General features: G+C 42.1%; 1 protein-coding gene across 3 annotated transcripts in view; it reads right to left on the bottom strand.

Moving 5' to 3' along the window:
- The window catches only part of Rec114 (REC114 meiotic recombination protein), a 92,788-nt gene extending 81,221 nt beyond the window's left edge, over positions 1–11,567 (bottom strand). For all 3 annotated transcript variants that reach the window (XM_052188178.1, XM_052188177.1, XM_052188180.1), the window contains exon 1: positions 11,412–11,567. In XM_052188178.1, the coding sequence (XP_052044138.1) occupies positions 11,412–11,567 (156 nt within the window). The remainder of the gene's footprint in view (positions 1–11,411) is intronic.
- Positions 11,568–12,075: the final 508 nt, after the last annotated feature.

The following is a 12,075-nucleotide window of genomic DNA, read 5'->3' as shown; positions in this document are numbered from 1 at the left end:
TTTGTCTTTTAGATTTTCTTTTTATAATTTTTATTAAAGAAGTTTTTCACCTTCAAAACTAGGTTCAGAAATTTTACCATTTCTTGGGGCAACTGTGAGTGAGAGCATGCCCCTGATTTCTTTCTCAGCAGTTTTTTGTGGAGCACAGAAAGGCTACTGGTTTTCTCAATGTCAATCTTGTGTCCTGCTACTTTGCAGTACTTGCTTCTCAGGTCTGAAATTCTTCCGGTACAGTCTTTAGGAGGTCCTAAGGATGGGATCATATTATTGGCCATATTATTGGCCATTCTATTTTTTCTACCTGTGATTCTACTTAAATTTTACTCAGAATAAAAAAATTACAAGGGTGATAGAGAGGTGGCTCAGGCTGTGAAATGCCTACTATGCAAATGTAAGTATCTGGGTTTGATCCCAGATGAAGTCCAGTACAGTGACACACCCATGATCCCAGCACTGCTTGGGAGGAGGTAAAGGAAGATGAACTCCTGATGTCCACAGGCTAGCCAGCCTTGTCAGATCCACAGACTGCAGGTTCAGTAAGAAACTGTCTCAAAAAGAGAGTACTGAGTTAAGACAATGGACATCGACCTCTGGCTTCCTCCAGGCAAACACGCGCGCACATGCACAGCACACACAAGACTTAAAAGAGGTTTTCATGTTCTTTGATACCTAAGTGGAGTCAAGGTTAAGGAAGGCACTCATCTTATTATAAAGGTCAATGGTATTATGTTTAGAATTTTAATACCCAGATTTTACAGAGAAATTTCAATGTCATAACACTTAATATAATCTAAATAGGGGTTAGGCTGCTTATTTCTGACTCTTTGGAAATACCTTTAATGACTAATAATTAGCATTTTACTAGAATGTCGAAGTTAACACAATATGGAAAGGTCAAAGAAAATTTTTGTTCAATGGTCAATCGTAACAAAAAATACTGTAAGGTGTTTCGAGAACAAGGATTACTTCTTTAATATTAAACCAAATGTTGAGAATTGAGTCTGCCCATCCATCACAAGCTCCTGTATGTTCCATAATCAAAGAACAACTTACACACTGATTAACACAGGCTCTTCTTATAGTTTAACGCATACATTGATGCAATCTTCACAAGAGAAATATAAAATAAAGTAGAAAAAGTAAAAAATTATACAAAAAATATTTTTTAAATTTCAAATGTAATTATTCTAAATTATATCTACCTGAAGGATGAAATAAATTACCTTCAGATTTGTGATGAATTAAATTATGTTCCTGATTAAGGGTTTTGTTTTCTGCTTTTAAGATCACTCAAAAATGTCACAGCTTTGTATGTTGGTCCAAGCTGCAGACTTATACATTATAAAATACAAACCCCGTGCAAATGTGCTGAGGAGACTCCAACTGCCTCCCACTGGCTGCTGGCAGCTAAAGGGTCTCCTAATCATTTCTACAGATTTCTAGAGTATAGCAGGCTAAAGAACATGGTCCTGCCACAAACTATAAACTATACAATTTGGCTTTTTATTTTACAGAAATACAATTTTAACAATTAAAAAAAAAAGGCAGTGATGGCACATGCCTTTAATCCCAGCACTTGGGAGGCAGAGGCAGGCAGATTTCTGAGTTCCAGGCCAGCCTGGTCTACAGAGTGAGTTCCAGGACAGCCAGGGCTACACAGAGAAACCCTGTCTTGAAAAAAACCAAAAAAAAAAAAAAAAAAAAAAAACCAAAAAACCAAAAACCCAATTAAAAAAAAAAACCCACAATCATAAGAACAGTAACCCCAAGACCTTCCCCATGTACCCCCCCAAAGTAATGACAGATATAGGGTAATTTTTTTCAAGCTCACAAAATAAATAAAGCATACCATGGCATTAGACATAATTCTGCATCTTTTGCCACATACTCCTAAGAATAAGATTACTGGTCATGAACGTAACCAAGCTTCTATACCTGGTTTTTGGGGTTAACTTAGAATATATCCACTCAAGAGGCTAGCGAATCAGCAAATAAAGTTGTCTTTGGCTAAATAGTAGGTTTGAGGCTAATCTGGGCTATATGACCCTAACAACAACAATAACAAGAAGAAAAACCTTGGAATTTCCTCAGATTGAACTGGATGACAGACAGCAAGGTGACTGCTGGGCAAGCATAAAACCTAGAGCTCAGAGCCCCGGAACCCACACTTGAGTATGCATGGTAATGCACCTATAATCCCAGAGCAACAGATCGGGAGACAGGAATCACCAAAGCAAGCTGGTTAGCCAGACACAGCTAGAGAGCCTGCCTTAGTACAAAGGGTATGAGTCTTCCTTGATCCCTCATGGAAACATACAAACATATGAACACAAACCACAAACACATATAAGAAAATCTTGCACAGATTAATATAGGGTTAAAAAAATCAGGTATAGGATTACATGCAAATGTAATCACAACATTTGGGAAGCTGAGGCAGGAGGATCAGGATTTAGAGGCCAGCTTCTATTATGTAATAAGACTCTATTTCAAATAATGTAACAAACGCCAACACACCAATTAGACTACAAAGTGGTCCTTCCCACGGCACACTAAGGTCTTGGTAACTCTCACATTCCTTCATGTTGCCTTAGTCAGGGTTTCTATTCCTGCACAAGCATCCTGGCCAGGAAGCAAGTTGGGGAAGAAAGGGTTTATTCAGCTTACACTTCCACATTGCTGTTGATCACCAAAGGAGGTCAGGACTGGAACTCAAGCAGGTCAGGAAGCAGGAGCTGATACAGAGGTCATGGAGGGATGTCTCTTACTGGCTTGCTTCCCCTGGCTTGCTCAGCTTGCTCTCTTATAGAACCCAAGACTACCAGCCCAGGGATGGCACCACCCACAAGGGGCCCTCCCCTCTTGATTGCTAATTGAGAAAATGCCCCACAGCTGGATCTCATGGAGGCATTTCCTCAAGGGAGGTTCCTTTCTCTGTGATAACTCCAGCTTGTGTCAGGTTGACACTTAAAACCAGCCAGTACACATATCTTCCATCCATTCCCACAGCTAGGGAAGCACCTAACAGTTTCAATATCCTAAGTGTATTTCTACATGGAGTTAAAGGTTTTAGCAAGTCGTGGCTGTCACTGGGAACTGAGAAGTCCCCTGGGTTCCACGTAAGCAGGCAGCTGGGCTCAGCTGGCTGATCCTCTCAGTGTTGCAGCCTTAGCCATCTCTAACTGAGCCTTACAGGGTCTGGACACGGAGGGTAGGAAAAAAATTCCTAAAAGTTGATGAGATTTTAGCATTTCTGGGCCTCACTCTAAACTGTAATGTCCCAAGACTCCTTAACCACTAAGCTATAATACTCCTCTTCACTATATCTGTGCATATAAATTCCACCTTAAGTCATTCCACCTTAAATCATGTTCAAACAAGGCATGGCCTCCATGGAAACTGCTGAACAATATTAAGCTTTGTTTCTGAAGAAAGCGAACGGAGTCTGACCTCAAGGTAGAAATATGTATTTATAAACTACAGTTTTGGGAACAAGTAATGATTCTGTCATAAGAAAAAAAACTGTTAGAACATCACTTACAAGGTTCTTTTTCAAAATCCGAGGCAATATATAATGTGTGTAACATAAGATCCAATTAGGTAACACCATAAGTGTGAAACATGTCTGTGTCAGGCAGTTTGGGCTGGAGCACACTGCAGGCACCGACACTCCTCTAAAACTCCAAGGTGTGTTTCTCACTCACTGCCACCGGTCCATTCTGTTCTACCACTCCCTCCATCTTACACTGCTTGACCCTTCCTACAGCACCAACAAGTGTGCCAAAGGAAACAGTAAGACCAGTCATGCACTGGCACTGCCCTAAACCAGTCACAAGCCAGGCACATGCCACCTAACACGGCCCATGTGAAATCATAGCATATGTGGATATCACCAACAACTACCACTGTATAAAAGACATTACTGGAGTCACGCATACGTAGAATCAAATCTCAGCCTATCACTTAGAAGAACAATTCATTTTTTTGACGATAGAATAGAGACACTACTAACCACCTCATGAATGTATGCATAGCTTGTTAAACTGTGGGTCATGGTCCCATAGCTGAGTATTGAGGTTGTGAAAAATCCACCAACAGTAAAATGTTTCTGCACATCAATAACTTGGTGACTCTGAAGTTCTGGCAGCACGTCCTCATGTTGTATGATGGAACTTCACTGCAACCTTATTACATGTATGCACACCATGTACACTTTGCCTTCTGCATGTCCTTAGACCACACACCAGTGAATACCGCTTGAAACACCCTGGCTAGGATTTGAGAATACTGTACATAATGAATTGCAGTGTATTTACTATACACATAAAGTCTCCTGTTCTTATAGAAATATCACAATTTAGAAGTGGGAAATAATTAATTTTAGTATTTTATTTTTGCTGGCAGTCCTCAAACTGTAAATATCAAATCAGTGTACCTCTAGATTATATTAATTTGTTTGACTGGAAGGCAGAGGCAGGTGCATCCTTGGGAGTTCAAGGCCAGCCTGGTCTACATGGCAAGTTTCCAGACCAACTAGGACTTCAGAGCGACTGTGGGGTGCTCTGAATGAGAATGGCTCATATTTGAATATCTAGTCCCAGTCGATAGGCTGTTTAGGAAGGCTTCAGAGGTGTGGCCTCGTGGGAGGGGGCGTGGCCCTGGGTGGGCTCTGAGGTTTCAAAAGCCCATACAGACCCGGTCTCATGCTCTTTGTGCCTGTTTTATGGATCAGATGTATGCTCCCACCTACCCCTCCAGTGCCATATTTGCCTGCCTGCCGCCATGTTTCCGGCATGATGACCATATGCTGACCCTCTGAAACTGTAAGCAAGGCCCCAATTAAATGCTTTCTTTTATAAGTTACCTTGGTCCTTGTATCCTATCATGGCAACAAAACGAAGAGCCTGTGTCAAAAAAGAAAAATAAAATTGCTGCCTGAGGGGTCAAAGATGGCTCAGTCGTTGAGCGTGCCTGAAAGTTTGGCTCCCAACACCCATATCAGACAGTTCACAACTGCCTATGACATCCGCTCCAGAGAGAACCAATGCCTCTGACATCTGGCCTCCATGGGCCCCTGCACTTACATGCACACAGCCACATATGACTCACATACATGTAACTTAAATTAAATTCAAAAGTTAATTGTTGTTTGCGGGCTGGAGAGGTGGTGCAGCATTAAGAGTGCTGGCTGGTCTTACAGAGGACCCCCGTTCGGTTCCCAGAACCCACACAACATCTAGTGACCATCTATAACTCTAGTTCCAGGGGATCTGATGCCCTATTGGCCTCTGTGGGTTCTGCATTCACATGGTACACATGTATACACGTGAACACACACATGTACATAAAATAACAGATAGATCTTTAAAAATTGATGTTTGAGTTGCTGGCTTGGGTTTCATAAGAACTGTTAAGAAAAGTTCACTAATGAATTTTGTCTTGGGATTAGAATAGAATTTCCAGTAAGTTTTGAAATGGTCTTAAACATACTTCTGCCACCCTGTGCTACATATTGCTATCAAACAGGATGCTCATCACTGATTTATGATTTATTATCATGGTTTGATTTCTATATCTATTTTATGTACTTATACCTCCAAAGTTGCATAAACACTACTTAGGCATAGAGGGTTTGGAGTAGAAAAGTCTTAAGAAGTGCTGCTTATAGAATTTCCAAAGATTAAATGACAGCATGAGGTCAGATGTCAGCAGAATGCTTGGCTTTCATTCACATTCAGTAAACCTTTATGAGATATCCGCCAGGCCCCATGGCAGGATTGAACATACAGTATTTACACACTAAGCAACAGTTAATTTTATTACTTCTATTAATCCATTTTCTGTTGACATAATGAAATTCCTTAGACTGGGACTTTATTAACAGGCTCATTTAGCTCTTGGTTTTGGAGGCTCAATGTCTAAGATTAAGTAGCTCAGTAAGTCTGGAGGCTTCCTTGGCCATATTCTAACACAGAAAGGAAATAAACATAGGTGAGTATATAAGGCACCAATTACACAGGGTGACGACCTTTCATTTATATGAGATAACCCACCAAGTGAGGCCACCATTAATCTCTTCTGAGTGTGATGGCTGCATGGCCTAATTAGCCTGCACTACACCTCCAGTACCGCAGAGACTAGGTTCTAGCACAACAATCTTTGAGGGGCACATGTAACACCCACACTGTCATCACACGCCTTCTGAATTCCAACCGAGAACTCAAAGGTTTAAGTCTTCAGATTCAGAAGTGTGTGACATTCATTTTTCCTTCTACTTGGTAAGAGGACACATGACCTTGGCATACATCAATCTTCCACGTGGGTTTAAGCTCTGCCTAGTGTATTGTAAGGTGAGGCATCACACAGTGGCTTACAGAAAACCCCTTAGGAGACTCCACATGTGCACCCTGTCCAGTTCACCCCTCTCAGGATCCCAGAACTCTGGTTCTTTCTCAGATTGATTGCAGTATCTTAGGTTTTTTTTCCTGTTTCTGTGATAAAACACCTTGAGGAAAAGCAACTTAATGAAGGACAGCAGCCAGATTGGAAGATATTTCATTTATGGAGCACTAGGTGACATTCTCTTAAGAATTTCTCTAAGCAACTGGGGGTGGGGGATAGTCTTAAATCAAATGTTTTACCAATCTTCACATGGTTTAAAAACAGACTTGAAAGGATGCGACTATTTCCAAGTAACTGTGTGAGTGTATGTGGGAGTATGTGTGTGCATGTGTGTGTGTGTGTGAAAATGGCCCCACAGGTTCATGGGAAGTGGCACTATGAGGAGGTGTAGACTTATTGAAAGGAGTAGGGCTTTGAGGTTTCAGAAACTCAAGCCAAGTCTATTGGCTCACCGTCTCTTCATGCTGCCTACAGATCCAGAAGCACACCCTGCATGCGGCCATGCTTCTGGCCACGATGATAATGAGCTAAACCTCTCAACTGTAAGCCAGCCCAATGAAATGTTTCCCTTTATAAGAGTTGCTGTGGTCACGGTGTCTCTTGTCAGCAATAGAAACCCTAAGATGGGGGGGGGGGGAGGGAACTGGAATATTTATAGGAACACAAAAATTTCCTGGACCCGACCAGTTAAAATTCACAACAATGGAGATCTACTAAGAAATTATCCAGCATACAAAGGAGAGCTACTATTTTGCTATTTCTCTAAAATAATTTTCTTGAAATTTTACTGAAAATTAAATTGTCCTTAAGACATGAACAAATCATCTTAATCGTTCTCATTTTGTATGCTAATTTGAAAACTGCGGAAATACTAACATTTCTAACGCGAACAGCACCATAATTAAAAGCACACGCTCTAGAGACCAGAAAACTAGAGTCCAAATTACTCCTCACTTCTCTTTAAATTCTCAGAAAATTCTTAGAACATCTCTGAGGTTCAGCTGATTCACCCATAAAATGGATACAGTATTTCCTACATAGGGCTGCTGAAAGAACTCTCCCTAAATAGAGAGCCAGGCAAAGTGGTGTGAGCCTTTGATCTTGGTGCTTGAGAGAGACAGGCAGAACTCTGTGAGTTCAAGGCCAGGGTGGTCTATATACCGAGTTCCAGGCCATCAGAGTCACACAGTGAGACCCTGTATCAGAAAAAGAAAAAAGAGTTGCTACGCCGCCATGCATTCAGCCAGACATCACTAAGGACGTCTCGCATGGCGGGGAAGCTCTAGAAATACAAAAGAAAAGCAGCCTCAAGGTGTCTCTTCATTGAACCCACTTCAAAGTTCATCTCAAGCACACATTTCATATTCCATTTCTTAATTTCTAAGTACAGTAATTATTTTATGGTCCTCCTACAAATCTAAAAAGTTTTCAGGTTCAACCAATTAAGGTATGTCTGAGGAATATTTAAAAGCTGAAAAACATGGTAAAACTTCAATTTAAAATAACCTGCAATTAACGTCACCTTTCAAAATTCTCAAATTAACAGACTAAATTATATACAGACATAAAGTGGACCAATCTTTTATTATGATAATTTCTGTCAGATAGGTTGAGCCAATAGATACAAAGAACTAAAATCAAGTTCCAGTTGCATTTCATTCGCTCACCCACTTAGAGGATCACACATGGCTGAAATATTAGCCTCACTAATAAAAAAATTGCATATTCATTTTGAATCTAACTTTGCCATAACTCTATAAATCCATTTTATGAATTGTACTACATAGCTACTCACTTCATTCAAGGTCACCCAAACCCCTTCTCTCAAAGCATAGTCCCTAAACCAATACTGGTGTCATCTGGGAGCTTTCTATGATGACAGAATCCATTTCCCACAACAGTCTATTCTGACTGAGGAAGAATTTCCATTTTAACAAAATTCCTACAGGACAACAACGGACACCAAAACCTGAGTGTCACAGCTTGAGGTTTTGTTTTGGTATTTCTGATTGTTCACTGTTACAAAAAAGTTTATTTGCTTCCAAATTGTATAACATGTAATAACAATTCAGAGACATAAATAGAATCAGTGTGTTGGACCTCTGTTGATCTTAACTTGACCGTCCCTTTCAGCTGGGACTTCCGGTCTAAGAAGTCTTGCGCTATTTATCTTTCTCTTAAATGGACAGTTCTGTCAGTTCGTGGCCACTGTGATTAGCATCTTCTCTGGAGCAAAATATCTACACCTATAGAACTAATAGAGCAGAGTCTCTCCATAATTTCTGGAGGTGGGGGGATTAAAAAATCAAAATGGGTTTATCCACAGTTGAATTTGAAACATTCCGTACGAGGAAAAAAATCTACCAGAATGACCTTATCATAATAAAGTTCTGTGTTTCACCTAACACATAGTTTTATTGTAGGTACCAAGTGCTTTTTAAAAGAAATTCACATGGGACTTGGAGAATTCAGTGTTATTATTACTATTATACAATAGTCACAGTGCCTATAAAACAGGATGAATCTTATTTCTCTTTCATTTAAGAGGAAAACATGACAGACCTAGGTAGAAGCGGATCACAGCAGGCAGGATGGCTGGGCAGAGATTCAAGGCAAGGTACAAATGTCCAGTTTTCAAAAGCTGTGCAAACGCCAACCGCATCTCTTGCCACTGTGGCCATGGTGCTATGTCAAACATTTGAAGGCTGCTAAAAAGTGCTGTTCTTTGTAAGCAATCATGAAGAGCTTTGCAAAGAGAAGGAAAAACTGTAATAACGTCGACTTGTTCAAATGGCCAAAATGCCCACGCTCAGGGCTGCAATGTAAGAGTTACCTGCCTGAGTCTGAGCCAGCTGCACCCAACTCAGAGAAAAGGATTAAAAAGGATTAAAGAGTGGTTAGGAGAAGTTACCAAGGCGCCTCCTGGAGCAGTCTTGGAAGTTCGGCATGTCCTTTAACATCCCTGGCTCTCTATAGATCCAATTATAGATCCATCACGCCGGCATTTAGCTCCCCCTCACTCCATTTTGCATTTTTGCCCTATATCTTATTTAGGATACAGAGTTCCACAAGAGCACAACAAAGTATTTAATATTTTTTAAATGGGCCTAAATAGATTGATTTCAAGTTTTAGAGCACCCTCTACGCTACTATTCCAGAACGTTATGAATAATTCACAACGCTCTGTTTCTATCCGCTTTCTCAGCCGAGGCTCTCACAGCGTGGCTCTATATAGCACCTCAGTCACTTTTCAATCCACATCTGTCTGGCTTCTACACCCTTCCCTCACTCAAACCCCTCTTCCTAATGAGCATGGATAACCTTCACACAGCCAAGTACAATGGCCACCGTCACTATTTTTCTATACCTGACGGTACCACTTGACAAAGTTTAAGCAAGCATTCTCTGGCCCTCTTGAGAGAACTCCCTCCAGCAGTAGCAAACCTTCATTCTCTGAGGTATTTTGCCATTCTCTGGCCCTTGTCAATCTGCCAGGTTCTGGCACTTCTGACGTTCAGTTGTTGCTCTACCTTCCAGGGCTGGGTCCTGGGATCTCCGCTAACCTCATGACTGCATCACCTCCCTGATGCTGACTCACCTCTAGCCCAGACCGGCTGAATCCGGAGCAGTACACTCAGCTGAGTACAACCAGCCTCTCCTCGTGCATGTTAAGCCCCACAGGAGCAAATCTGCTGTCTCTGATCTGTTTTTCCTCCAGTGCGTCTCACTCCCTTCAGCTGCTTCTGACAGAAAGCGAATGGCTCCATCCTCACTTCACACTCCGTCAATCCCCAAGCCCTTTCATTTCTGCCTTCCACATTCTATGTCCCATGCCCCATCTCCAGAGTCACCTCCCCTCAGGCCCGAGGTGTCATTATCTTTTGTCTTACTGATACTGTCCTCTAATTCCATCTACAAAGACAGAGTGATTTATCAAAGAAGAGAATGATTAAAACCCTTCCTGTGGCTTTCCCTACGGGCTTCTAAAATAATATTTACGAGATACCCGGCTTCCAGTCCAGACATCCTCACCACTCACCATTACTCCCTGGGTTCCCTAAGCACCAACCTTTTGGCTTCTCTCGCTATTAGACCTGCTACGGTTTTCTCAGGTTTGACGCCTTTCACATGTTAACACCTTCGTTCCTCTATTTTATCTTACCCATGGCTATCCAAGAACACATTAAAAACACAGTGGACATGCACACAAGTCCTATGAAGTAAGAGCATTATTTTTGCACCTGTTTTGTCTCTACCACAATTATTTAAACATAACATTAAGACAGCATTTCTATTTTTACAATAAATAAGGTTCCGAAAAGCTAAGTAGCTTAACCAAGAACATGGAAATTCAGCATCAGTGGTAGATTTCAGGGGCTGGCAGTGTTGCTCAGTGGTAAAAACACATGCTTAGCACATAAGGAGGCCTTGGTCCAATCCCTAGTACCAAAATACAAATACGTAGAACTCAACTTTAGTCCTGTGTAGTTCCTTAACTACCAAACTGCATGAAGATTTAGCTATGAATGACTTAATTATCCGTGCTATAATTTACATCGTTATCTCGGTAAATACTATGCCCCCAGGAAACTAGGATCAATGGGGTCCAAGGACACAGCTCAGGGATAGGGAACTTAGATCCCCAGTATCATAAGAAAGCAAACAAAACCATTAATGAGGGCACAGACCTCTTAGACCTTGCTCTATGCTAAATAGAGCATACTGAACTGTGTCTAGCATGCAACCTATGTTCAATCAATATTTGTTGAATATACGAATGCTTGTCTTACCCTTGGATAATTATTTTGAAAATGAAATGAGTTCCAACTATATACCTCCTACTCCTACTCAGACACAAATCCCTGTGTTAGGGGTCATTCCCTCGGGTCCTCGCAGAGGTATGAGGGTCGGTCGAGGACAGGCCCTATGTGGCTGCTGGACAGGGTCTTCCCTCCTTCCCTGGGGATCCGGCAGCTGCCGGTCCGGTCCTTCCTGCCCTCAGGCCTCACCTTCCACGTGGGCGAGTGCGCTGCCTCAGCTTCGGAGCTAGGCCCCGGGGACTCGGGATTGTCCAAAAGCATGAAGCGACCATAGCGCTTGAGAGGCCACTGGGAGACTTCTCCTGGAAGCCCGAGGCCAGAGGCCACATTTCCCGCCTCAGCCATGCCTGGCTAAGGTCCTGGAAAGCCGTCTCCACGTGACCGCTGACGACAATCGGCTAGCCAATCAGGAAGCGAGGCGCCCAAAGCTCACGCTTCTCCAAGACGGAAGAGAGGATGCCACTACCGGAAGTGTGGTCCTCGTCGCGGTTTTAGGTTTTGGTTTGTTGGTGGTGTTGTTTTGTTTTGTTTTGTTTTTTGATGTTGGGCATCCAAGAGAGATTGTCTCCATTCTGCCTGGAAGTGAGGCTGTTATGCCAACAATTTGAAAGATTTCAGCGCCGTCATGGGAGCCTTCACATTCCCTCAATGCAGCCCACGCAAAGGTTCCTCAGCCTGAGCCTTGAGAGATTTCCCAAACCTGCCAACTTCTCATACCCACTGAACCCTGGGACTAGACTGGCTCTCTACGGGTGTCTTTGTCCTCATAGCAGTCTTCCAGATGTTGGCATCTCTTCACACCCTACCTCAAATCCAGCACAACGCAAAGGGTACTTCTGGAAACGTGATTATC

The sequence above is a fragment of the Apodemus sylvaticus genome, chromosome 7, assembly GCF_947179515.1.
Source record: "Apodemus sylvaticus chromosome 7, mApoSyl1.1, whole genome shotgun sequence".
In the NCBI taxonomy this organism is placed as follows: Eukaryota; Metazoa; Chordata; class Mammalia; order Rodentia; family Muridae; genus Apodemus; species Apodemus sylvaticus.
This window is presented reverse-complemented; position numbering and strand designations above follow the sequence as displayed.